This window comes from Chionomys nivalis, chromosome 2 (genome assembly GCF_950005125.1).
Source record: "Chionomys nivalis chromosome 2, mChiNiv1.1, whole genome shotgun sequence".
NCBI classification, from domain to species: Eukaryota; Metazoa; Chordata; class Mammalia; order Rodentia; family Cricetidae; genus Chionomys; species Chionomys nivalis.
Window position 1 is genome coordinate 116,055,365 of NC_080087.1, and position 27,894 is coordinate 116,083,258.

The window sequence follows — 27,894 nt, forward strand, 5'->3', positions numbered from 1 at the left end:
TAAAACACGCCCTGATTGGAAAAGCAATAACAAGCATTTCAATTTAGCGAAAACCAAGACTCCAATAAAATGCTCCCTTAGTTCTTAGCAGTGTAGGAAAAAAAAAAAAAAAAAAAAAAAAAAAAACCTCTGGGATCATGACTCCCAATCTGTTGAGTAATTATAAGATTTCCTTAGTGTTCTTGAAGCTCACAATGTTTTTTAAAGGGTCAGAGGCCACAAGGAGACATGGGTGACCTCACAAATCTCGTTAGCTTACCTAGTTCCTACATGCAGAGCCTGCTCGCTCCCTCATTACCCTGCCAGTCAGAATCTCCTGCCCTGAAATCCCACCTCCAAGATCCTGTGGGCCTAACAAATAAAAATTGTTTCCCCAAACTTTCCCGAGTTTGACTTATTCTTCCCAGGCGTATCGTAAGACTGTGTGATGTGGATATCTTAGAAAAGAGCTTTAGGAAGAAATAGGAGAATGGGTGTAGTCAATAAATAGTAAAACAAATTTTGCTCCCGTCCATGGAGACCTGTAGAAATTGGCCTCCAGTGAGAAAGTAAATTTAAAAGACGCAATCATGAGTTTGCCTTGCGAACTGTAGTGCAAGAGAAGACAATAAAGAAAAGCTCCGCATGTTTCGTAGCAATTCTAGTCACCTAAGGGTCCCACAGTCAATCATGTATTGTGGACAAGTCTTAAGGCTCCTCCTGATAGGCTGGACAGGCTCTGCTTCAGTTATTTCAATCCAGATTTTATCTTTGCTTCTAAAAAAAAAGGCCCAAGGGGACATGCTTGCATGTATTTTTAATTGCCTTCCTGCCTAGATAGTAGTTGACTCAGCCACATCCAAACAGCCTTGAATACTGTGACAAGGACAAAAGCCAGCGTTCCTTTGGAGGTGAGACTCTTAAAGGCTTCCCTCATTGGCTGCCTTCCTCATTCACAAAGCTGTTGTTTATGGGTAATTTACACGACAGCAAATTTCCCACCGCCTGGCTACTCCTTGGACGAATATGGCAAGCAGGAAGCGTTCCTAACTGAACAAACGCACTGGCTAGTTTCTGCAGGTGGGCATGCTGCAGAGCAGTGAAAGATGCACACTGAAGGCCTGTTGTCATTGCCGTCTCAGATGAGCACCTAGAACCTCAAATGTGATTTTCCAACACACCACCTGCACCACCAACATCACCACCGCAAGAGGCATGACCCAAATAAATCATACCACGTGGGAATTCCCACATGCAAAGCCAGACAAGAGAGTAAAGGATTACTTCAGTTATTTCAATCCAGATTTTATCTCTGCTTCTAAAAAAAGGACCCAAGGGGACATGCTTGCATGTATTTTTAATTGCCTTCCTGCCTAGATAGTCGTTAACTCAACATTCTTAAATTCTTATAAACCCATGAAATAATAATAAGTTACAAACATTTTGGGTGTCTTTTAGGTTTTGGTTTTTGTTTTGCTTTGGTGAGGTTAACACATCTGTTGCTACCTCTTTTCTTACAAAATAGACATGACCTTATTTGCTTAAAAGCAAATGGATAAGGCCAGTTTGAGGTCCTGTCTACCTAAAACTTGTGTAACCTTATGGTTGTCTGAGCATACAATGAAGTTAGTGACAACATCAACGAGAGTTTTCAACTGAGTCTATTTAACAGTGTTCTTGGTAATAAAAAAGAAGAAAATCAAAATATGCTAGAAAGGACATCCACTGTGGCATTATCACATTACATATCTTTCTTAATATTATTAGTGCTTAAATACATTTCTTCTAATGTATTTAAAGGTCCCTTCGTTGTGTTGCTTGCAGTCAGTATTACCAGTAAAAAGCTTCTTCACAGATGTTTTCTGTATTTGTCTCAGCGCACACCATTTGGATGAACATTGCTTAGCGCTTTGGTGGGTAGTGTTAGCCACATTTCCCATCTCTGTTCCAGGATGCATACCACTTCTGGTCACGAAGGACATAAACAGCACAGATCTCAAACTTTACCTATAATTCGAGGCAAAAATGCACTTTCCAACCCCAAACTTTTACAGATGTTGGACAACACCATGAACAGTAAGTAATCCAGCGGTAATGGGAGCAAGATGACTTCCTGTGTTCTGTCAGCCTGTGAGTAGGACAAGAAATGCATTGTGTGTGAGATGGGAGAAATGTCACACCAGTGAAGTCACTCTTTTGATATCTGTCATGGGCCTGGAAATACTTCCTCAAAGAAAGAATCACAGGGAGTAGCTTGATAAATAAATAAATAACCAACAAATAAAAAACAGTGGCCCTCACTGGGAAGAAAGGAGAATTTCACTTGAAGCTCAGTGTATGGGCTGTGGGTAGCTTGTCTGGGTACTTTGGTATTGTGAGGTTAGGGCTCTCTCTCAACCAGGTAATTACTGCTGACCCTAAGGGAAGAGGATAAAAATGTCCATGTCCCTAAAGCAGTGACAATGACATCATGACTCCAGAGAGGCACACAGTCAAGCTTGGCAATAAGATAAAAATAGACCCTGGTGTAGTGAAACATGGGAATTATGAGCGTGTGGCCCCTGATTACTTGTTTAAAATCTGTATTGCTTTACTCTCTAAGTACGCTTTATAAATAAATGTACCTTTTTGAGGAGGCTGTTTGTGTAGACTGTTCCCTGAGATCACATATGTTAGTCTGTTAGCCCAAAAGCAAGAACTTTAAACAGGCTGATTCCAGAAGAAATATAATTGTACTGATGTCTGAATTAAAGAAAAAGAATTTTTTAAAATAATGGAAACTCTGCAGCTAATGTATACAAAGAACACTCAGATCTAAGATTCTATCTAGTGTTTTATTTTGTTTTGCTTTTAATTGAAATAAATGAACGTGAACAAAGACACTTTGATTTTATGAATTACTCATCAAAATACCAATAAACACTGAAATAGAAGAAAATATTCTACTGAGCACAGAGAATTGGCTTATATGTTGATGCACTGTTTTATTTTGCATTTTGTAGGCAACTCCAATGAAATAGACATTGTCCACCATGTAGACACTGAGGCCAATATAGCCACAGAAGTTTGCCTCACTATCCTGGACCTGCTGTCTCTCTTCACTCAAGTCCACCAGGTAAGTATGGTCAGAACATTTTGTGAAAAATGATGACTTTGGAAGTAGGAAAAACCATGAGAAGTCAAGAATATTTTTAAGATGATTTATTAAATCAGTTGACCTCACATAAATCAGCTTACACATTAATGGGAAGCATGTAAAAAACGAGATTCGCAGATTTTGTCACAAGTTGACTAACGCTTGCTTAATCCCCACACTTTGTGTTTGTGTTTTACGACTACAGTAATGTCTTTCTTCCCAAGTCCCCTTGCTGTGCTGTCAAGGATGCCGCACAGAGTGACAATGAGACGCCACCTCTTCTAGCGAAAAACCAAAAGACCAACAGTGCTATGTATTAATTGATGACTAGATTTTTGAAAGAAAAAGTTGTTAATGCCAAGCATAATTTCTTATTTGTTAGATATACAACTTTGATGAGGTGTTGCCATGATGTACTTGATAAAATTTCTAGTCCTAACAAGACTAGCTGTACCATGTTTTTGACAAATGCTTAGAGAAACTATAATTCTTATTCACTGATAGTAAGAATTCAAGTGGGGAAAAGATAATTTGGAAAACATTATGATGGTTTCTTTAAAAGCTAATTCTGGAGCTAGAGAAATAGCTTGGTTGTTGAGAATCAAGTTCAGTTTCCAGCACCCATATTGGAACTCACAACTACCTGTAATACAAGTTCCAAGGACTCTCATGCCATCTTCTATCCTACATACATACTTTCAGACATGTGGCCCACATACTTGCACAAAGTCATGCACACATCCACACACGTACTCATGCACACACATATACATAAATAAAAACAAAATTATTTTTCAATGCTAACAATTTATCTATCCTGTAACCAACCATTTGAATAGTAGCACCTATCCATATAAAGTTTTGCACACAAATATGTGCCACATCTTTATTTCAAATAACAACAACAAAAAAAAAAAACAGATGCAACCAGACATGTCCATCAACAGGTAGACGTTTTAGCAACACAATAGAATATTACTCAACAGTAAGAAGAAACCACCTAAAAGACTACACCACACATGAAGCTTCAGAAGCCAAATCAGAGAAGGCTGCTGTGTTGTTGATGTCATCAAATGGAAAGAATACATCAATGATGGATTGGAGATGTGGAGTTGAGAAAGGAATACAGGATTCCAAAACGTGTATTAAAACCTTAGGAAGTGATATTTTGTTTCTTAGCTGTGGTGACGATTTCATGGTGTATACAAAGTCAAATTTATGCAATTGTACTTTCTGAATGCAGAGTTTCTTGCCCCAAGTGTATCTTAATAATGTGATTAAAAACATTTACACTTCATTCAATGAACCTGCTTTAAGGACTGCACCAGGAAAGATTGGATCTTAAAAAAGGAAAAAAAAAATTCACCTCTCCAGCAGCATTGCACCAAGAAAACATTGTTTTTGTGAAAAGTGCCAATATGGTGGGAGAAAAACACAAGCCCATTTTAATTCTTTATACCTCAATGGACGTGTGCATTAAATATCACACAGCTGAAAGGCTTTCCCAATGCCTTTCTGCCACCTCATCCTCTCCCCCACAGCCCAACCCCCTAGCTACACACCAGCCACTCTGTTCTTTCTCAGTCTGAATTCACAAATTTTGCGCTATCCCAAGACTCTTACCCCCACAAAAATCCTTGCAGGTCTCTCTGAGGCATGTTCCTTCAGCTCTGTTCATCAATCGGAGAGATCTTTGTTGACCTCTTAAGCAAAGTAATCCACCCCTAACCTCTTCCTGTCACATCTTTCTCTAGTTATTGTCTTCTCTGGGTTGGGTTGGGTTTGGTTTGGCTTTGACAATGCTGTGTAAACTTCCCTGAGATGATACGTGAACCACGTCTTCTTACTCAGGAGTTTCTTCTAGCACGTGGCAGGTTCATAAGAGATGTTTCTGAAGGAAAAAAAAAATCATTCCTCCACTTATCCTAAATAACATCTCTTCTGTATTTCAGAGACAGCTCCAACAATCTGACTGTCAAAACTCTCTCATGAAAAGGGTCTTTGATACTTACATGCTGTTCTTTCAAGTCAACCAGTCAGCCACAGCCCTGAAACACGTGTTTGCTTCTTTGAGACTATTTGTGTGTAAGGTAAGGATGCTCCGGGTTCCATTAAATCCCAGCTAAGGACGACAACAAGCACTTAATAAATTGTGCATCTCTTGGTGTGCAAGTCCGAAGGTTTGTTTTGTGCTATTCTGGTTTCACTAGATGCTAGTCATCTGTTGTCTCCAAGTGAGTAGGATACAAAAATATGTTGGTGCTATCTGCTTACCAGTTTTGTAGTTACTTAGAGTTTTTAACAGTTTGACTTAAAAAAAGATCATCATGTTCAAGCTTCCATGCCTAGGTAGCTACGGCCGCCATCTTTGAAGATGACTAGAAACAGCATCTGAAATAAGAGAGTCAAGTGAATAATGGAACATTTCAAAGATCTCATGTAGTTTGGGTTGTTGTCAGTTATTCCACATGGAACATTAATGCAAGAGATTAATTAATACATGAGAGGTGCTTCCTGAACTTGGACTTCAATAATAAAAAACATACATTTCTTTTCCTCTCCCGCAAATGGAGAAAGCTCGTTTTTTGTTTTTTGTTGTTTTTTTTTTTAATTTTCGAGACAGGGTTTCTCTGTAGCTTTTTGGTTTCTGTCCTAGAACTAACTCTTGTAGACCAGGAGGCTGGTCTCGAACTCACAGAGATCCGCCTGCCTCTGCCTCCCGAGTGCTGGGATTAAAGGCGTGCGCCACCACCGCCCGGCCAAGAAAGCTCGTTTTTAAATAGTACTTTAGTCTCCGAGTTTGAAACATGAAAGCACATGGCTCACTCCCTCCTTCTTCCATCTCTCTAGTTTCCTTCAGCATTTTTTCAAGGGCCCGCTGACCTCTGTGGATCTTTCTGCTACGAAGTCCTGAAATGCTGTAACCACAGGTCGCGCTCCACGCAGATGGAGGCCTCGGCACTTCTGTACTTTTTCATGAGGAAGAACTTTGAATTCAACAAGCAGAAGTCCATTGTTCGCTCTCACTTACAAGTTAGTCCTGCCTGTTTTCCTTAACGCTGCTGCTAAAATGGCTGATGCGTTTCAGTGGTGAATGAAGCATCCCGTTCCCAGGCAGCCAATCAACTGTCTGAGTTCCCAGACTCCACCTTAAGGGTTCTCAATCCCCTCGATCCTGGTTTCTATGAGAAAAGGACTGGAGAGAAATGAACAGATTACAGTTTACATCTCCACTTGCAGCTTTGTTTCTTCTGCCCATGCACTAGAATCTCGTGGGGGGAAAAACAACTTTGTCAGTCATGGTTAATCTGGGAGACCAAATCTCACTGAATTCCAAAGACAATCATGCCTTTCTTCAAGGCATCCCAAGAGTACAAGATTCTTTAATCTCTCCTTGGGCATTTACAGTGATAATGAGGCCTCTAGATCATGTAATCTTCTGAAGAATATATACTTAAGGATGTCATTCATAGAAGATTCTAGGAGAAATTAATGGCATATATATCTAACTCAGTCAGCTCCCTTAAAAATGCTGTTTCTAGGCTGGGGAGATGGCTCTGTCTGTGGAGTGTGTGCCTAAAAAGCCCGGGGACCTAAGTTCAGTCCCTAAAATCCACACTGAGAAGCCAGGTGCAATGGCACATGCTTGTAATCTCCCCACTGAGGAGACAGAGACAGGGAGACCCCAGTCACCAGCTACACTAGCCTTCTCAGTGAGTTTCACATCTATGCAAGCTCCTGCCTCAAACAACAGGACGGATGACACCTGAGGGGCATTCAAAGTTGACCTCTGGCCTCCGCACGTATGTGCGCACCCACGCAAGCACACCCTCATTGTCCCACATCATCAATAAAACACAAAATGTAAATTCTCATTCTTCTTTAGAACAGTGTTTCCCAACCAGTGGGTTGCAGCCTCTTTGGGGGTCAACCTGTTCACAAAGGTTGCATATCAGATATCCTCCATATCAAATATTTACATTATGATTCGTAACAGGAGCAAACTTGCATTTATGAAATTTCAATGAGAATAATTTTATGGTTGGGGTCACCACAACCTGAGGAACTATGTTAAAGGATCTCACTCAGCATTAATAAGGTTGAGAACCCCTGCATTAGAATGGTCCTTTTTCCTTTTCTCTTCCAGCTCATCAAAGCAGTGAGTCAGTTAATAGCTGATTCGGGGATTGGAGGATCTCGGTTTCAACACTCCCTTGCAATCACCAACAACTTTGCCAATGGAGATAAACAGATGAAAGTAAGAGATGCTTCCTGGGCTGATTCTCTAATGAATCAGAAATAAACCGAGGTGGAGTTTTTCTTTAACATCAAAATCATGGGATACTTATGAATTCTGTGCTTATCTGTTCAAGACTTTGATCACTGGTATTGTTTGCTTATTTAAATTGCTAATCATTAGTTCTCATACTCTCCATACATGATGTTTTCAGGGGAATTTCTAAGATAGAACAAAGTGTTCCAGGAGCATCATTATTTACTCAAAACCATCATAAGCAAATTCATCTTTTCCTCCCGATTCTTTTCACACTTTTGGAAGGCTAGAGGTTAGAAAAAGCTTCAAGCCCGGCTTGATCTAGAGATCGAGAGAGTGATTTGAAAGCCCCTCCCTCTGTTGCTTGTTTTGTCTATGTATTGCCTCAGCTTTTCTTCATTTGCCCAATTTATGGCTGTCTCTGTGGATTTACCTCAGAAAGTGTGAGGACACTTATGTCAGGGATGGAAAAGCACTTCTCCAAACACTACCAATTTGAGTCAAGAAAAGAAGAATATGATTGGCCCGTCCAGTGCCTCATGCCATCAATAGGAATGAAGTCAAAACTTGTTCAAGTGGCATGAACTCGGAGAGTACAGAATCTCAAGGGCAATCAGGAAGCTATCGCTAGAAAGATGGGCTATCGGACAGTACAGTTCGCCATAATCACTGTAATTCTTTTTTATTGATTTTATTGAGCTATATATTTTTCTCTACTTCCTTCTCTTCCCTCCCCTCCCCTTCAACCTTCTCCCATGGTCCCCATGCTCCCAATTTACTCAGGACATCTTGTCTTTTGCTACTTCCCATGTAGATTAGAGCCATGTATGTCTCTCTTAGAATCCTCACTGTTGTCTAGGTTCCTTGGGAATGAATCACCATAATTCTTATCACCAAATGTTTAACTATAATCACAACTGCAATATATCGAATGCAATTTGTGAACAATACATAAACCATAAGAACTTGTGATGCCAAGCCACAATTAAGAGTATAGGTTGAAGGGCTGGAGAGATAGCTCAGTGGTTAAGAGTATTGGCTGCTCTTCCAGAAGACCTGAGTTCAATTCACAGAACCTACAAGTCATAAACAGCTAACAACTGTCCATAACTCTGAATCCAAGAGATCCAATACCTCTCTCTGGCCTCTGAGGGCACCAGGCAAACAAGTGATACAAAACACTCACACACATAAAGCAATAAAATATTGTTTAAAATTTGAGCATAGATTGAAGTTAATAATTGATTGCTAGACAGATAATGACTCAGGCCCTCTCTTTTCCAAAGAACAGCAATTTCCCAGCAGAGGTGAAAGATCTGACCAAACGTATAAGGACCGTGCTGATGGCCACAGCCCAGATGAAAGAGCATGAGAAGGACCCCGAGATGCTGGTGGACCTCCAGTACAGCCTAGCAAACTCCTATGCCAGTACCCCTGAGCTACGGAGGACCTGGCTGGAAAGCATGGCCAAGATTCATGCAAGAAATGGAGACCTGTCTGAGGTGATGAGCAAAGGCTCATTCATTCTTCGTTAACATTGTACTCCTTACCCGAATAATTAACTTTTTATATACAGCGTGAAGTATAAAAAGTACCATATTTTCCACCAATGTATATAATACACATCTATATATTCAATGCAGTAACTTTCATGTAGGGCTCAATGATACCTGATTCTAACTAGAGGGCATCAGATTGTGGACAAACATAGAGGTGTCAGCATCAATTATTTGAGATGCAACTTTTAAAAAGTCTACTTGGTTGATATTTTCTCTTCCTTCATAATGAAGGGTTAGTCTGCATGACATATCCTGAGTGGGCACACTGTCTCTCTCCCCTTGGGAAACCACTAGTTTCATGAAGAGTTAAATACATCTTTGGAATCTCTGTTTTATGTTTTGTTATAGGCTGCTATGTGTTACATCCATATAGCTGCACTCATCGCAGAATACCTCAAACGCAAGGGTAAGGAGGGCCGTGTGAAGGGGCTAAAAACCTGGGAATCAGCATCCTGAGATTCATTAAATTTATGCTTTATTAAATAACTTTTACTTTTGTAGATATTTCTCATTATCCTGTACTTTAATATGTTTAATTCTATGATTTCACTGGCACATTCATGTCATGGATGGTGATGGGTAACTTCTTGTTTCAAAATGATGACAATGTCTCATTAATTAACAGTTTGTGGTTCCATAAGCTTGGATTAAACCACAACGTACTAACCTCATCTTGCACTACCATAGGTTACTGGAAAATGGAAAAGATTTGCACACCACCCCTGCTTCCAGAAGACACCCATCCCTGTGATAACATCCCATTACTAACAACTCCAGGTGGAGGAAGTGAGTTGACCTAACTGTGCTCATTTGCCTTGGCTGCTAAGGAAATCAACTTTCCAGCTTAAAGTTTGCTTCAGTGAAACGTCTGTGAAGGTGTTTCTAGAAACAAAAGCCATTTCAGGTCAATAGAAACAAAACCTCAAGCAATAACCACTCAGAAATCCCTTCCCAAACTTAAGAATTTTAGCTTGCTTCTCAGTTCTCAGAAAATGAAATATTATCCAGTCTTCAGGATTATTAATTATGGTGATACCTTTATACATGCTGGCCCATCACTGAAATTTTAGTTTGAAATTGATAAATTATATAAATGTAAGGAGAGAATAGTTCGTGGGTACAGTAGTTTATTCAAAGTAAGAATGTAGATATACATATTCATATAGAGGTATATTCCTTTATGATAGATATGTTCTATTTCACTTCTTAAAGACTGTGTATCTCAGTGATGGAGTATTTACTTAGCAAGTGTAATACTTGGTGTTTGACTTCTGGCATTGCAAAATTAATAAATAATAATAACAATAATAATAATTTACTCTGACAATTTATAACATATGATTGATGATATTTATTTACTTTCAGTGAAAATATTCCACCTTCAAAGTCTAATAAAAATGTTTTGCGACAACTATAGTTTCTTTGTGTAAAAATGTGATTAATACATTTTTATCTACAATCTCTTTAAAAGTTCATTCAAGTACAGTTTCTGGACTATAATATACTTGATAACATTATTTTAACTTGCAAATTCTGTTGAAACCTCAGTATAGAGTTAGAATCAAACTACCCAAACAAAATGATAATGGACTTTTATTTGCAGTATTTTCAGAAGCATAATTCAGTTCATGTTCATTTAAACCTGTGTATATTTTCTAAAGAAATTACAGTAAAATTTCCAAATAATGCAATTTCCAAATCACATAGATGAACCTTGAGCTAGTGAAGTTTCTTGCTTGGAGACCTAGGAGACAAGATCAGGTCTACAGCACAGGAGCAAGTTCACCTTAAATCCCTTCTTACTGCCGTCTGCCACACACGCTAATTTTTATGCGCCAGTCAGCAGACATCACTTTATTTAGCATGCCCCTCCTTCTCAGCTATTTATCATCTTTAGATCCTATAGTGCTGTAGAGCAGCGTAGACTTTCACATTGTATCTGCAACCAAATGGACGAAAACTGATGAAACTCAAGTGTCAGCATTTGCCCCAGTTAGTTCTGTGGCTCTTCAACATTAAAGCATTTAACCACCCCCTGTGATATTGACAGTAATAGTGGCTATACTATGCTATATCTATTGAACAGGGGAGATACTTAGGTGTGAATGCTGAAATGGTAATACATGTTTCATTAGCATGTGTTGATATCTATCAGTTTATCAATCTACTGAATCCCACTGATATATTTGAAATATTTAAGAGGCTTTTATGTTATGAGGTTTCAGAGTTGGAGAAGTAAATGATCCCTTTCTTTCAGTGTGCATCTGATATCAGTGAACACAGGCAACTCCAGAAACCATGCTCTAGCTAACCATCCTGTGCATTGCATGTGTCATGATACTGCCAATCCTAACTTCACGAAGCAAGCCATGCTCTAATGCCAATATGAATTGCCTCAAGTGATATTTCATTGTGCTTCATTTCCCCAAGGCATGTTCTCTATGGGATGGCCAGCTTTTCTGAGCATCACTCCAAACATTAAAGAAGAAGGAGCAATGAAAGAGGATTCTGGAATGCAAGATACACCATACAATGAGGTTAGACTCAATTGATCTAACATTGATTAAGTTTAAAAATGCATTGAACTATGATTTTTGTGTGCATTGAAAAGTCAGATGAAGTTGCTCTGCATTATGATGTTAAACAAAGTGAAGCTGAGGCTCAAATAAGACCAAGCTTAACAGATATCAATTCTATTTTTCACATATATATAAATATAGTGTATATTTTTCTTTTTTATTTAATTTATTTTACTTTTCTTTTTTAAAAAGAAAATATCGTTTTCATTTTACATACCAATACCAGTTCCCTATACCCTCCCCTCCTCTTATTTCCTCCTCCTACCCCCATTCCACCCCATCCACTCTTCAGAGAGGGTAAGGCACTTTGCTTTGGGGAAGGTCCAATGCCCTCCCTAACTATAATAAAAGCAATATACAACAGGCCAAGAGCCAACATCAAATTAAATGGAGAGAAACTCAAATTGATTCCACTAAAATCAGGAACAAAGACAAGGCTGTCCACTCTCTCTGTATCTACTCAACATAGTTCTTGAAGTTCTGGCTAGAGTAATAAGACAACAAAAGGAGATCAAGGGAATTCAAATTAGAAAAAAAAGAAGTCAAACTTTTGCTATTTGCAGGTGTTATGATAGTATACATAAGTGACCCCAAAAACTCTACTAGGGAGCTCCTACAGCTGATAAATACCTTCAATAATGTGGCAGGATATAAGATCAACTCCAAAAAAGTAGCCCTCCTATATACAAATGATAAAGTAGCTGAGAAAGAAATCAGAGAAACATCATCCTTCATAATAGCCACAAATAACATCAATTCTATTGATAAAGCATAATCTTCATCAAAATTTTAAGCTGAGCCTGATTTACTGCACTTACTCAGAGCTATAAAGTCAGCTCTTCTGTAAGACACACAAACTCTACTCTCTGGCAAAATGTAATAAGAGATACTAAATTTTTTTGTCTGGAGGGGTTCAAGACAGGGTTTCTCTGTGTAGCTTTGAAGCCTGCTCTGGCACTCGCTCTGTAGATCAGGCTGGCCTCGAACTCACAGAGATTCTCCTGCCTCTGCCTCCCAAGTGCTGGAATTAAAGGCATGTGCCACCTCTGCCTGACTTGGATGCTAAATTTTTTATGAGCTCATCACAGTTATTTTTTACGCAAGTTTATTTATTTACAAATTTGGCTCAGCAAAAGCGTTCAAAATTTCTGTGGGAAAGCCTTCTGATGTTAGTTGGTTGGTTCTCATGGCAAAGCAATTTTTTAGTAGAAATCACATAACAACAATTCTGGTGAATTAAACAGAGTTTCCTTCACAAAGAAATAAAAGTCCATTAGCTAATTTTATAAAGTCTTTGTATTAATATAGATGTGGAAAAAAGAAAACAAATTTGGGAGTTGTACTTTTTTTTTTTTTGAGACATGGTTTCTCTGTAGCTTTGGATCCTGTCCTGGAACTCGCTCTGTAGACCAGGCTGGCCTTGGACTCACAGAGATCTGCCTGCCTCTGCCTCCCAAGTGCTGGGGATTAAAAGCATGCACCACCACCGCCTGACTGGGAGTTGTATTTTTATGCACTTTTGCAAATAATTCCATATTAGCTTGGTGTGACTACAGCAAATACAATTGATGTTTATAGGAATGATTGCAAATGGTGTATTAGAGCCTATTATTAAAAGATGCTGTTAGAAATATTCAAATAATACATACCTGCTTTAGAGATTTATAATTTATAACTTCACACAGTTGGACATATTAACTGATATAGCACCACTCTGAAAGACACTGTGATTAAGGGCAGAAAAACAAAGATAAATCAGGCATAATCCCTGCTTTTGAAGACTTGAGAATCTTAAAAATAAAAACAGACTGTCTTCAAGGTGAAAAGCAGTCCATTTAAAACAGATGTCTAATAACTAAGAATTGAGGCATTCTGTTTTTTTAATTAAAAGATGACAGTTTCTTACATGGAAGCAGCTGTAATGAAGGTGAAGAGGAATCAGTAAAAGCTCTGTATATTTGTATAATGAGTGCTACTGCTAGACAAGACACCAAGGCACATGTAGGAAAGGAGTGTTCCTAGAATGGCATCAGCAGCATGGGCAGTTGATAGAGGACAGAAGCATTCTAAGGACGGAATGAGGTAGAAAGTTGGAGCCAGAGTGGGAAACCAAGGCAGAATGCTCAAAACAGGATTGTAGACCATCCTGTATTTCAGTCTGGAGAAATCAGATGAGGTTGGTATAAACTGGATTTCCACAAATGTTTATGGGGGTGGAGCCCTTGTGAGCAGACTTATGTTTTAAAAGGAAATATCACTGACGAACAGCCATAGGAGAGAGACACCTGTTTGCAGAAAACCGCTGCATGTCGGGGGCTGCGTGTCTGGGAGTGAAGGGGCAAGGATGGGAGTTAAGCAGTGACAATGGCATCAGAAAGAACAAAAGAGGTCTGAACTCAGCATAACCATGGCATGGTTACGTGATGAGGAGGAGAGAGGGGCAATCCAAGGTAATACAGCAATCCCACAGTGGGCTGTAATCTCAATCATGAAGATCAGGAATCCAGAAACCGCATAAAACCAAAATAGTTTCAAAACCAAGTTTCAGGAATGAGCTGCATCTTCAATCACCTGAAAAGCTCCTTTTCTCTGGGGAAATTGCAGAATATCCTGGTGGAACAGCTCTACATGTGTGTGGAGTTTCTCTGGAAGTCTGAACGCTATGAGCTCATTGCTGATGTCAACAAGCCCATCATCGCTGTCTTTGAAAAGCAACGAGACTTCAAAGTATGTGTTCTGTACCCAAAGAAAGCCATGGAATTTTTTTAATTTGAGTTGACAAATGACTTACAGCATGCAAACATAGCAACGTTCTCTCTCTTTTTGTTTTTGGTTTTTTATTTTATTTTATTTTACTGAGCTATACATTTTTCTCTTCTTCCCTCTCTCTCCTCTCCCATTGTCCCCATGCTCCCAATTTACTCAGGAGATCTTGTCTTTTTCTACTTCCCATGTAGATTAGAGTCAGGTATGTCTCTCTTAGGGTCCTCATTGTCTAGGTTCTCTGAGGTTTGTAGGCTGGTTTTCTTTGCTTTATGTTTAAAAAACACTTGTGAGTGAGTACATATAATTGTCATTCTGGGTCTGGGTTACCTCACTCAGTATGATGGCCTGCAGCGTTCTCTTTTTATGTCGGCATTGTCCTCACAAAACCCTCTGGTTTATGGTTTCAGAAATTATCAGATCTCTATTATGACATTCACCGATCCTATCTGAAAGTGGCAGAGGTGGTGAATTCCGAGAAGCGCCTGTTTGGTCGCTACTACAGAGTGGCATTCTATGGGCAGGTAAGTCTTCTAGAAGTAACGCGGCCTGAACATTCCTCTCAGGTTGCCGTCTTCCGTTCTTTATAAGACATCTGACTACATATATCAGTGGACCAGGGGAGAGGTGTGTTTGAACTTCCGTGAGTGTTTCTATGACTGTGACTATCAGTTTGCCCATAGGAATGTATTAAGCACAAACATGTAGAAAAATCAATGAAACTTATAAAAGTTATGTTTAAAAAAGTCATTCTTCCTAGCCTTCGGAAGTAGAGGAGGCTTCTTTTTCACCATTCTCTTCTTTGCATTTTACCCAGACGTATCTAACAGGGCTGTGTGATTGATTAAAGTGAAATCGAATCGGGCATGTTTTAAGAAACAACATCCAAATTGCCCACCATTCCCAACCACTGGCTTTACAATCCTGTAAGTTGTCTCTCCAAATCTTCAGGTGACTTGCCAGCAAAAAAAAGCAATAAGGTTCCCATTAATGCCCTGACCATGCAAATCCATGTTTGAGACACGAGCTGGTGAAAAGGTGGGACAGATCTTGCTGCTTCCCAACTGGTTTTTAATGCAAATGTTTGCTCTTTTCTTCCTTTGGTCTTGGTTGTTCCAGGCTGTGGTAAGTTCCTTCCTCTCTGTGTCCCTTTGCATGCACTAATAATCCTCACACATCCTTCCTTACAATTCTACTGAACCTTAACATTTTTGTACAGATCAACCTTTGGTACAATGAGCGAGATGGCTGTTTTGATTGTTTTTGGAGCCATCTTGCATCTCTTGAACTAAATTTTGCTTATTCCAGTTGCCCGAATTCCAAAAAAAAAAAAAAAAAAAAAGTATCTTTTTTTTTGCACACATTGTCTTTCTCCACAAAAGTAGAGGGTGTGATCTAGAAGCTTCACACATGCAAACGCATGAGGTAGATATGGATAGCGCATGTTTTAAATAGATTCAGAATATATTTAATACTGGAGATCACTTGCTATCGTGAATCACATGCTTTGGCAGTGGTTCTCAACCTTCCTAGTGTTGCGACCCTTTAATAAAGTTCCTCCTCATATTGTGACCCTCAACCATAAAATTGTTTCCATTGCTACTTCCTAGCTGTAAATTTGCTACTGTTATGAATTGTAATGTAAATATCTGATATGCAGGGCATCTGATGTGCAACCCCAAATGGATCACAACCCACACATTGAGAGTCATTATGGAGCTGAAGATAGTGAGAAGTTGGAATAGTGACTGTTTTCAGGACAAGAGTCCTTCCCAGAGTCTTTTGCAAGGAATCCTTTTGAGAAATGGGTTCTATATTAGCAGACGCTGGTCCTTTAGAGGTAACAATGATTCTGAACACAAAGACCTAAGGAGAACAAACCTTCACCCAACACACAACATTTTCAGAGATTCAGAAAGAGAGATAAAAAGACCTAGAACATAATCAGACCAGAAATTATCTACCAGTATCAAGAACTCCCAGTAAAAGGGATGTCTTTGAAATTGCTTATCTGTAACCATTATTTTTATCTACAAAATTGACATCTTTATGTGGCTTGATATAATTATTATTCATTAAGGTAGAGAAAAAAGTCTTTCCATGTTCTGTCACCATTCAGCTCTTCTCACATGAGCAATGCAGACTGTTCTGTAATTCTTTAGGCTCCTTCCCACCTCCATGTCATGTGGGTATCTTACACCTTCATCTGTAAACTTGGGTTCATGAGTCCTTAACTCACCTACTAGAAGAATCCTAGAGAACCATATACTAAATGGACTGAGGGGGCCATTCGGGGATGTTACTTTCAAGTGACCTAACTTTGTTCTTTTTTCAGATTTCTTTAAAAAATATGTTCTGATGGTATAGCTACTTTTTTGTTACAGGGCAGGACTATCAATTGCCTTTGGATAAGAAAAATAAATCCAATCAGAGCTTAGAAGTAAAAATATCTTTTTATGTGCAAACCTGATAACCTTACCTAAGCATGATCCTCCCTAAGAGCCACCATCAGCTGCCTTTGGACAAAGAGCACCTGTGGAGTTAGTTCACCCTGACAAGTAACAAATCAGAGCTCTAATGATCGTTATGCAAATGATATTCAAATGCACACACCAGGGCACCAAATGGCAATTGTGAACTGTGATATTCAGCAGGAGTAGACAGCTCCCATCCCTTCGCCTTGATAAATAAACCAAAGCAGGATTGTGCACCCTCCTGAATCTGTGCAGAATGAAAATTCCAGAACTCAAAGATGAACTCTCCAGTGATTAACATAATCCCTGTACTCAAAAAAAGCTCTTATGCAAGATGGCACTTTATATTTCTCTAAAACACACCTTTTAACATACACACAGATGCATCTTGCAATCGTGCTCAAGAGATTGTGTGACTATAACACAAAATAGGCTCTTTGCCTCTACAAAGTCCTCTGAGCACACATTAGTGCACTGTGTGGACTAGCATTCCCATCTTATTGTGTTGACTAGGCTTTTTAATATTAACCAAGTCTGCAATGAGGCAGACATTAGCAAGCAAGTTGAAAACCCTTTCTTCACAGCAGGGACTTTTTTTAAAAAAAAATGCAAGTCGTGCATAGCATGGAGTTTCTCACACAGCAGCTGGCAGCCTTGGCTATGGATATAACAGCCCGCAAAAAGCAGCTCTCCAACTTCCCTCAAGGATTTGTTGCCAGAGTAAGGAAACAGCAGTAGCAATCAAACACTGCCTGTAATCAATGAAACCCTTAGGCCCTAGCCTTTCGTAAGAAAACAAGCCAGCAAATGTTCCTTGCACAGCTTCAAATATCAGATAGTCCTGGAATTAATTAACTGGAAAACTTGGGACGGGGGACATTACTCAGTGTATTAGTGGATCGTGAGTCCTTCAGTGTTGATGTATTTCAGAATCTGGATGGAAAAGAGCTTGGAGGTAGTGGGGAACATACATGTGTAATTGGAAACAAAATACCATCTCCATTTTGAGATGCAATAGATTCTCTTCCAGATTCTAGTCTATGTGAAAGTAACTGATCTTTGCTTGCTCTCTCTTGCTATCTATCTATCTATCTATCTATCTATCTATCTATCTATCTATCATCTATCTATCTATCTATCTATCTATCTATCTATCTAAGCATAATTAATGCGCTCCTGCTTACCAGGAACAATTTTCCTGCATCCTTGTGTCTTCTCTTCTGAAAGCATTTCGCCTGCTGCTAACCAAATCTTCTTGGACTGAATTGTTTTATTTGTGAATGTTGGACCTTTCTAACATCAAAGCAGGAACTCATATTTGACATCCTGGTCCTCATCCAAGGGCACTTCAATATTCTGAAGAACTTTGTAGAAAAAAAAATCTAGAAAAGAATCAATAATTATATTTGTTAGTTTATTGAAGTAGGTTTTTATCCATATTTAGTGCCTTGAGGTTTCACAGTCTTCGTGTGTTAACTCCATTGACCCAAATTACTTACTTAAGTAGAATGTGCTTCTTCAGAATGACAACACATTAAGGCATATATAAGGAATAACTTTGGGGGAAAAAAATCAAACCAGTTGTAGCCACATGCAGGCCCCATTTCCCACTGCCTGGAAATGCAGCCAATCCACAACCTGGACCCTAAAGCAAAGTGGGAAGCTGCTTCTTGGTTTGCATTGCGCGCGTGCGCGCACACACACACACACAAACACACACACACCAGTCATAAATTGTTGACTTGGTGGGTGTGTCTGAGAGTGAAGCTTTCCCTCAGATCACACCTTGCAGCTCAGCGGCCTCTGCCCTCTTCAGTGCTTTCCTTATCAGAAGGTTAGCATCCATTCCACACGTTTCCACAGCTGCCATTGGTCTGGCTGAAAAGGTGCCTTTGTTAAACCCTGACAAACAGCACATGAATTCTGCTACTCCTTACTTCTTATGACTGTCTCAAAACTATTGGGAGTGGTACACCACATCACACACACACACACACGAGGGGTGGGAGTCTCGGATTAGGAAGATGGTAGACACATGATGATCACTCATCACATATAAAACAGCAAACACAGAAAGTAATCTTCAGGAAGAAGAAAAGGTCTAAGGAATATTTGTTTCCTACCAAATCAATGGCCCAAATGTGGTGAGCTTCATCAGTAGGCATGCTGTGATAAGTAAAATTTACAGCTCTGATGCAAGAGATGCTGGGGATTGTTTGCTTAAGCAATGGACTACTGCAAGCCTTGCATAAAAGTCAGAACTCAGGCTGTCCCACGGCCGTGAAGTCTTCCTTGGTTGCCATCGTCATGGTCGTAACTCATACTCACAGAACGTCCTTTGTGGGTCAGACCCTGCACCTAGGGGCTCCTAACGCATGGCCGAATGTGTGCTCACCATCCTACAGACCAAGGAGTGGGCACAAAAGAAAATCACAGGTTACCACCAAGGTCGCAAAGTCACAATGGCCACAACAAAGGTCTGCTTCTGTCCTCTCCCTGCTGACCCCGGATTCAGAAATTTATCAGGTGGGAAATCCACAGTAAGGGTATCTCATCACACTAGTTCCTATGCTACAGGGGATAGGGGAGGGGAGACAGGGGTGGAGTCTTTTCATGAAACTGGAAGGCATTTTTTTTCCTCCTATTGCAGTTGAAGTTGTAAATGTTGCTTTGGCTGAGGCCCTTCAGGAATTCTGGTATTTGGCTTCCCAGGTCTTACTCCTCTCTGATGTCTCAGACTGTCAGTTTTCACTACTGACTCCAGACCTTGAGTCAGGCAAAAGCCCACAGTCAGCGGTGGAAGAAGCAAAGCAGGCAGGCGTCCAATGGGAAGAGAATCAGACCTCTCTCACCCCTGTGGAGTCTAGGGAAGTGTCTAGGAACAGCTTTTCAGCTTTCTGTGCTCTCCGCATCATAGCTCCCCCCTTCTAGAAGTTCAGGGGCGGAGTGAGGGGGGGCAAAGGTATTCAAAATCAGCTCCTTGCATTTGCACATCTATCAAAAGGATTATTCAAGATTAGCTTTTTCATAAAGAGCCAGGGGACACTCGCCAAATATATTTATACCTTTGTGAGACATAGTCTTTCAAAAACAATTTTATTCATCTATTTATTCATTGGCCAGATACAGTGACCCCCCCCCTTCCTAAAGGCCAGATAATGTGTCAGAAGCTGGACATGCATTGCTTCATGTGCTGAAATTAGGAAGATGGACAAGCAGTTAGGCAGTGCCTGCTTGACAGGAAGAGAGCTGGGACATGGATCCTGGGCATTGGCTTCTGCAAGCCCATAGTCCTCTATGATGTATAATGAGCTTTGAGAACAAGGGCTGTAAGGGTGTTCAACATCAGACAGCTGTGAGCTTAATCGTTTTAGGTAACCTCTCACCATCCATAAAAAATAGGCTGCATTAGGACATTTGTCCATAATCTTTCACAAGTAACGAACATATTAGTCAAAAATAATTTTTCCTTCCTTCCATTTGTATGTGTGTGCCATGCATATGTATGTATTTGTCATAGAAGTGTATGGCTGCATGTTTGCACGTGTATGGGCACACGTGTCGGGGGTCTATGTGCACATGAGTGCTCATGCATGTAGAGACTGGAGAGAGACTCATACTTGATCACTCCTCCACTTCATTCTATGGGGCAGAGTCTCTCAGTCAACCCCAGAGACCACTGACGTGGCTAGTTTCCTTAACCAGCTTACTTGGAGGCCTGTTTGCCTCCATATTCTGTGGATAGAATTCTAGGAAAGCAGTCCCAAGTCCTGGGTTCGAAGGATTGAAATCCCGGTCTTACACATGCTGCCGACTGCATAACCACTGAGCCATCTCCCCCATCCCTCAAAAACAAGTTTTTGGTTTGTTTTGTTTTGTTTTTTAAATAGTGTTATCTCTTGTTGGACTCAGTAGTTTTACAAACTTCAAAATCTACTTCTTTGTAGACAAACTCTGCAATCAGAAGAAATGGATAATGTAGTATTCTGAGCCCACACCTATTCCACGGTGTCAGAAGGAGACACGCTCCTGTCTCTTCAAAGAGAATGAATTATAAGGAATTTCTCACTTAGTTATCTACAGATAATAAGATCCTCTTTTTCCCTGGCTTCAAACCAGACAGATTTATGAAGGCTAAAACCCACTGGGATCTGATGGAATAAAAAATGATGGCTTGGATGTTATTTTTAGTCCTGTAAAGTCCAGCCTTTCAAGAATTTAAAAACTGGGTGATTGGTGACTAAGTTACATATGGCTAGCTTGTACCTTAAAGTCTTGGAAGACAAATTAATGTGGACTTTTTAAAATAGCTGTCACTGGGACTCATCATTAGCAATTTCTGTCACCATCACAATAAAGTGTCACAGGTCTTCACCCCAGACAAAGTGGGAACATACTTAGATACCCTTGCGTGCCATGTGGTGTCGCCTGTGCTGTTTTTAAAGATCCATAGAAGACTTCACTTAAAAAGATAATGAATGTGAAAAAAAAAAAAAAAAAAGCCAACCATTACTTAAAATTTTGTGTTCTACTTAAGACTACCACAAGAGGGCATTCTTCTTCCAATTTATATGTAAGCAAATACTTCCTGGTTTCTACAAGTAGAGAAGATATGTATAGGATCTGCGCTGACATTCCTTTGTCTCTCTGGGGAGTGTCTATGTTGTTAACTGTTTATGACACAGTATTCTATTTTCTTTACATCTTCTGATTTGAACTTCATCAGCTCCTAATTAATGGCTTCAGACACCTGACAAACTGAACCTTTTTTTTTAAGTATATGGCTTTTCGTCTTCCTGTGATTTGTCACTGGAGTTCTCTAATAAAGCAGGTGGATCGCTGTGTATCTCCCCTAGGGATTCTTCGAGGAGGAGGAGGGCAAAGAGTATATCTACAAAGAGCCTAAGTTGACAGGTCTCTCGGAGATTTCCCAAAGACTCCTCAAGCTTTATGCAGACAAATTCGGAGCAGACAACGTGAAGATAATCCAGGACTCCAATAAGGTAGGGGAACAGTGTGCCATGGGACTTGACTTGATCTGGTTTATCTTCTAGTGAGTGTTTTAATTTCCTAACTGACCATGCAAAAATGAGCCCAAAGTATTAGACATTTTGCCTATTGGTTGGCCAGTGAGTTAGAAGGAGGTGTGTTTGTTTGTTTGTTTTTATGTGCCTGTATCTACCTGAATTTATGAACACTAGGTTTGTGCAAGTGCTCATAGATGCCCGGAGGGGGCATTGAGTCCTCTGGACTGAAGTTCCAGGTGGTTATAAGAGCTACCATGGGGATGCTGCTAACAATTCCAGGTCCTCTGCAGGAGCAGTAAGCACTCTTAACCACGCACCCACCTCTCCGGCACTGTTAGACATTTTCTCAACTGAGTGCTTTAATTTAGCAAGTCTCCTGCTTTTGCATTTCTACTTCCACGTCTACCATTTGCATTTGGATAGCTGCTAAAATGTTAAAGTGGCTGAGCTCAGAAGCAGAGCTGGAGGAAAACCAAGTAGGACGTATTTGTTTACCCAGTCCAGGAGGTCTTTGCAAACCACACCATTCTGAGAGAGCTGTCCTGCCTAAGAGAGTCAGACTTGCAATCACATGGTATGAAGTTGAGAGAATCCAAAGAGCCTCTTCTTGGCTGCAGGAAGCAATGTATCTTCTCATTAAACTACTCCCAACTAGCTCATGCATTATCATTCTTTAGCCATATTCAAAGGTTTCCTGAAATTTCTAGAATTGAGTAAGAAGTAGAAGGATAGAAATATGAAGAAGATTAAAAACAGGTTTAAAATTCAAGATGTCTTTGAGAAACATCCTTCCTAAGCCCAAAGAGGAGCCAGAGAAGTTTCCTCAGATTTCCCTGAGCTGTCCAGCCTGTTTCCTTCCTATTAATAAGCCTAGGAACCAAAGCAGCTTGGCAAAGAAGTTGGGTAGAATGGATTCTTGCTGATAAGGATTTGAGATATGGCAAATACAAAAACTTGGGGCTGGAGAAGTGGCTCTTCAGTAAGGCTAATTAAAGCAAGTACCACCCAAACATGAGAACCTAAGTTCAAACCCTCAGAAATCCATGTAAATGCCAGCTGGGCATGGTGGCCCACCTGCAATCCCCACCTCCAAGAGCAGACGCCTAGGATTCCCTGGAGTGAACTGAAATGCAATACTAGTTTTACTGAGACACCCTGCCTCAATGGATAAGATGGAAGAGCTAAAGGGGATGATTCCAGGCCTCCACACATGCATGCACACCCATACACATGCACCAATGCTCATGACAAAAACACATATGTGCCACACACAAGAACAATGAAAATACAAAAATTTGTTTAACAAATTTGTTTAACAGGCAGTCAGGTAGTCTGCTAAGGGAGACAAATAGCCTTCTTCCACATTGCCAGTCCAAAACCAATGGTACCAGTCTAGGGACATGGTGACACCACAAAGCAAAAAAGAGAGGTGTGTCTGCTTTCAAGAAACTCTGAACAAAGGTGACTCGTTACAGAAGGGACAGAGAATAAAAGTTTAAATGGTGCCCTACCCAGGAATCTGTGATGAAAAGACCCACAAGGCGATCTGGCTCCAGCTTGGTGAACTAGCTCTAAGTACTGTTGCTAACCAGAGCCAGGCTTTTTACCCGCTGCTAGCCCTCCAGTCTTCTGTGGTCTACAGAGCACAAAATGCTTTTTATCCACCAGGAGGCAGCGAGGGAATTCATAAATCACCTGCAGCTCACCAGTCTCGCGGTACCCTTAATGTTTACACAGGTAAACCCCAAGGACCTGGACCCCAAGTATGCCTATATTCAGGTGACCTACGTGACGCCATTCTTTGAAGAAAAGGAAATAGACGACCGGAAGACAGATTTCGAAATGCATCACAACATCAATCGCTTTGTCTTCGAGACACCCTTCACTCTGTCAGGAAAGAAGCATGGTGGAGTGGCAGAGCAGTGCAAGCGGAGGACGGTCTTGACCAGTAAGTGCGGGATGAAACCTTCCCCACCTCGGGCCAAGGCTAGATTACCTAAGTCAAGTTTGACTGCAGGGGTCAGCAAGACAGCACAGTTAGTGAAATGCTTGTTGTATAACCATAAAAACATGAGTTCCATTCTAGTGCCCACCAAAAAATCCAAGCATGCAGGCATGTATTGGTAATCCCAGCACTGGGCAGAGACAGGTGGATCCCAAAGACTTCCTGGCCAGTCAGCTTAGCCTGATCAGAGAGCCCCACGCCCCCATCTCATCAAAGGCCCTGTCTCAAAAACAAGAAAGATTGCATACATAAATATATACCTATGAGGTGACTTCAAACCTGCAGACAAGTTTCCGAAATGCATTGACCTAGAGCTGTTTGGGGGAGCAGGAGTTTTGCCCCCTCTTTACTTTCTGCTAAAAGGAAACTCCATAGCCAGCTGTTTTTCTGAGCAACTCTGATTCCAGTAGTGGGGAGGAACCAAAGCTCAGATCCAGCCTGGGCTACATAGTCAGATTCCACCTCAAAATTACAACAAAATTTTTAAAAAATGGGTCCTTGGAGCCTTGGGGAGACACTGCCAATGCAATTAGTTTGCAATCCTTTCCCTTGAGCGGGAATATTCACAAGAGTCATGGTGTCACACCATGGTAAAGACATGGACACCAAATGCACCCTTCCTCTCCCTGAATCCACCCTTACCTGCTTCTGAGTTAGCGGCTATTGACATGATAGGCGTGAGGGCAAAATTCTCCCCCCTGTAAGATTCCAGCTCTTCTCTAGAATGAAGGTTGGACTTGAAGACCTCGTTTTATGCTCTCTGTATCTGTCCTGTGAACTAGTCACCTCTCCTGTGTTAACAGACACTGTGTGCTTACTTGATGTTGGATCTCCCCAGGATTCTGTCAATTCAACTAAATAAAATACGACTAAGCTCTCATGGTGCTAACAGTGGGGTAGACCAAAGACCAAAGTAAAAAAGAAGTTTCAAGGAAGATAACATTAAAAAACAAATTAATTTTTTTAATGTAAGGGCATTGATAGGTCTAGGATGCTAAAGCCCACAGAAAGAATTGGGTGAAGGCCCTCTGGAGGAAGATACCCAACTACCTTGAGAGACCCCAGTTTTGAACTGAACCACCAAGAATCACCCCGACTTCTAAACTATGACAAGTATTCATTCACTTTCAGGAAGCTGACCGAGGGGTTAGTGGTAAACACACTGAGAGCCAAGCTCCTGTCTGCTCTTCTCTATAGTGAGAAGTCATTACTGGAGCTCTGTGTGGATCTCATTACAGGGGTGACAAGTTTCAGTGCTTACTGCAATCCTTTCAGGGTTTGGCTGCTCTGGCAGTCTTTGTACAGCCCTGAAAAGGTTGGGGTGAGCTTGTGAGGGTGGGAAGGGACACCAGAAATAGCTAGAGACAATCCAAAATCCTTAAGACCCTCATGGGAACCTATGACTTTTCTTTGACCCTTTAATAAATCTTTGTGTGGCTTCCGTGCAGCCAGCCACTTGTTCCCCTACGTGAAGAAGCGGATCCAGGTCATCAGCCAATCGAGTACAGAACTGAATCCCATTGAAGTTGCAATTGATGAGATGTCCAAAAAGGTCTCTGAACTTAATCAGCTGTGCACGACAGATGAGGTGGACATGATCAGACTGCAGCTCAAACTGCAAGGCAGTGTCAGCGTGAAGGTCAGTAAGCATTGCCCAGAGAGAAGACTCACAAGTCCAATGAAACTTGTTATAAAATGCTCCAGGAATTTTTTTAAGTATATAAGAAACATTCTGGCTGTTTGTGGTTTATCTATATTAGTTACTTTCCCAACCATTGTGAACAAATACCTCCAAATACCTAAGGTTAAACAACTTAAGGGGTGGGGTGGCTGTTTCAGTCATAGTTTGTGGGTACAGTCTGTAAGATGACAGGAACATGAAGTGGCTGGCCACAATGCACCCACAGTTAGGGGGAACAAAAGAATGCTGATATAAAAATCATTTCTATGCATCCATGGAATATTGTCCCCCACATTTAGGGTAAGTCTTCCCATCCCAGTTCAGCTAATCTTGAAAATCCCTCACAGACATACCCAGAAATCTATCTCCTGGGTGATTCTGGGTTCTGTCAGTTGACAACAGGAACTACCTAAGACTTTTCTTCTCTGCACCTTTAAAGCCAGATTAATACCTGCATGGACGGTGCAAAGGTTCATAAGGCCCCACTTCTAGCTGAAGACCTAAAGGCAGTCATGAGCCCCAAACCCATGTACATATGGGCAACACTAATGGGGTTCAGGAGGTTGTTTGTGTGGGGTGAGTGTGCACAAAACAATGATAATACAGAAGAGGTCATTAATTCCAGAGGGGCAGGGGAGACTCTGTAGGTTGGGAGTGGACGTGATGACTGTACAAGTTTGTACTCCTACCAGCAGTGGAGGAGTGTTTCCCTTGCTCCGCATCCTCTCCAGCAAAAACTGTCATTAGTGTTTTTGATCTGAGCCATTCTGACTGGTGTAAGATAGAATCTCAGAGTCACTTTTATTTGTATTTCCCTGATGGCTAACGATGTTGAACAATTTCTTTAAGTATCTCTCAGTCATTGGGACCTATTCCTCCTACTAGGTTGCTCATTCAGCCTTAATACAAGGGTAGGAACTTAGTCCTTCTTCAACTTGATATGCCCTGCTTTGTTGACATCTATGGGGGGACTGTCCCTTTCTGAACAGAAACAAGAGTGGATTGGGAGGCAAGGGTAGGTAATGAGGAGAGAATGGTAAGAAAGGACAGAGGGGGAAGGGCAATCAGATGTGAAATAAATGAATCAATTTTAATAATAATAATAATAAAAGAAGCAGGGGGTACTCTCAAGAAGAAAATTCCAGTGGAAGAGGAAGATAGATGAGATGGGGTGGGGTATGTGAAAATGCCTAAAATTCATTATATAAGTGTTCGAAACCACCAGAAATATCTAAAACATCCATAGAAACAGCTAAGTTTGGATAATGCAAAGTTTCTTCTCCCTAGCCCTCCAATATCATATACCTTAACAAATAAATTAACCAATTTATAAATATTGCACTCCATACATAACTGTTGTGAAGAAAGTTATCTGTTCTAAAATAATTTTTTTAAAAAAATGAAGAATGTTTAGTGGTTCACAAAATGTGCTTTGGTGCTTACCTGCTGAGCGCTGTGACATGAATCAGATGGCATGAATAGTGGGTGATGGGGAGAATAAAATAAAGTTTACAGAAGGGTGGGAGCCCCTAAAGAAAACCAAGGGCCTGTATAGTCACACCCTGCTGAACATATACCCTTAAAACTAAAGAAGCTAGCATAGGAGGCTTGGTCGAAACAAAGTAAGGGAAGGGTCCACTAGTAAGGGACAGGCATGGCCTCTCTTGGGGTACTCCGAGGAGGATGCTAAGATTGTATTCCAACCTGTCCCACACCGGGCGGGGGAGGACACCATAAGGCTCTCATTATAGGCATAGAGTTTAATTAGTAATTAACATAAAATACTATCTTAAAGTGTTATTTTTAAAAAGTGAAAATTAATTTGAAAAGCCCACAATGAGCAAAGTATTAATGTCTCAGGGCTGGGAGGATGGCTCAATAAGTAAGGGCATTGTGCAAGCTTGAGGACCTGCATTCAAATACCCAGAATCAAAAAAAAAAAAATCTTGGTGTGACTATATGCACACCAGTAACCCCAGAGACAGAGGCTAGGAGATGAATATTGGGCGTGGGGGTTCTGGAGCTTGCTAGTTAGCAGCCTAGATCCAGGTTTAGTGAGAGACCCTTCTGAAGGGAATAAGGCAGAGAATGAGAGAGTGGGCACCTTATGTCTCCTCTGGCCTCTTCCTGTGCACAGAGACACACATTCAAACATGTGTGGGTGAGAGGGGGCAAGAGAAACGGGGGGGGGGGAGAGGGACTTCAAAATAGCTCAATTGATAAAGGCATTTGCTGCCAAGACAGGAGACCTGAGTTAGATCTCTGGAACCTACAGAGTTAAAGATAACTGACTCCGACAAACTGTCCTCTGACCTCCATGTATGCATTGTGGAGCTTAGGTAGAGAGAGAGAGAGAGAGAGAGAGAGAGAGAGAGAGAGAGAGAGAGAGAGAGAGAGAGAGAGAGAGAATCAATAAAT

General features: G+C 40.7%; 1 protein-coding gene across 10 annotated transcripts in view; it reads left to right on the forward strand.

The window, feature by feature from the left end:
- Dock10 (dedicator of cytokinesis 10) overlaps window positions 1-27,894 on the forward strand; it is a 255,903-nt gene that overhangs the window by 221,350 nt on the left and 6,659 nt on the right. For 9 of the 10 annotated variants that reach the window (XM_057761402.1, XM_057761403.1, XM_057761404.1 and 6 more), the window contains exons 40-53: window positions 1,931-2,055; window positions 2,982-3,094; window positions 5,068-5,205; window positions 5,966-6,148; window positions 7,263-7,373; window positions 8,675-8,890; window positions 9,296-9,353; window positions 9,635-9,733; window positions 11,378-11,484; window positions 14,131-14,253; window positions 14,700-14,813; window positions 21,620-21,766; window positions 23,528-23,738; window positions 25,244-25,434. In XM_057761402.1, coding sequence (XP_057617385.1) covers window positions 1,931-2,055; window positions 2,982-3,094; window positions 5,068-5,205; window positions 5,966-6,148; window positions 7,263-7,373; window positions 8,675-8,890; window positions 9,296-9,353; window positions 9,635-9,733; window positions 11,378-11,484; window positions 14,131-14,253; window positions 14,700-14,813; window positions 21,620-21,766; window positions 23,528-23,738; window positions 25,244-25,434 — 1,936 coding nt within the window. The remainder of the gene's footprint in view (window positions 1-1,930; window positions 2,056-2,981; window positions 3,095-5,067; window positions 5,206-5,965; window positions 6,149-7,262; window positions 7,374-8,674; window positions 8,891-9,295; window positions 9,354-9,634; window positions 9,734-11,377; window positions 11,485-14,130; window positions 14,254-14,699; window positions 14,814-21,619; window positions 21,767-23,527; window positions 23,739-25,243; window positions 25,435-27,894) is intronic. The other variant, XM_057761409.1, reaches the window with a different exon arrangement.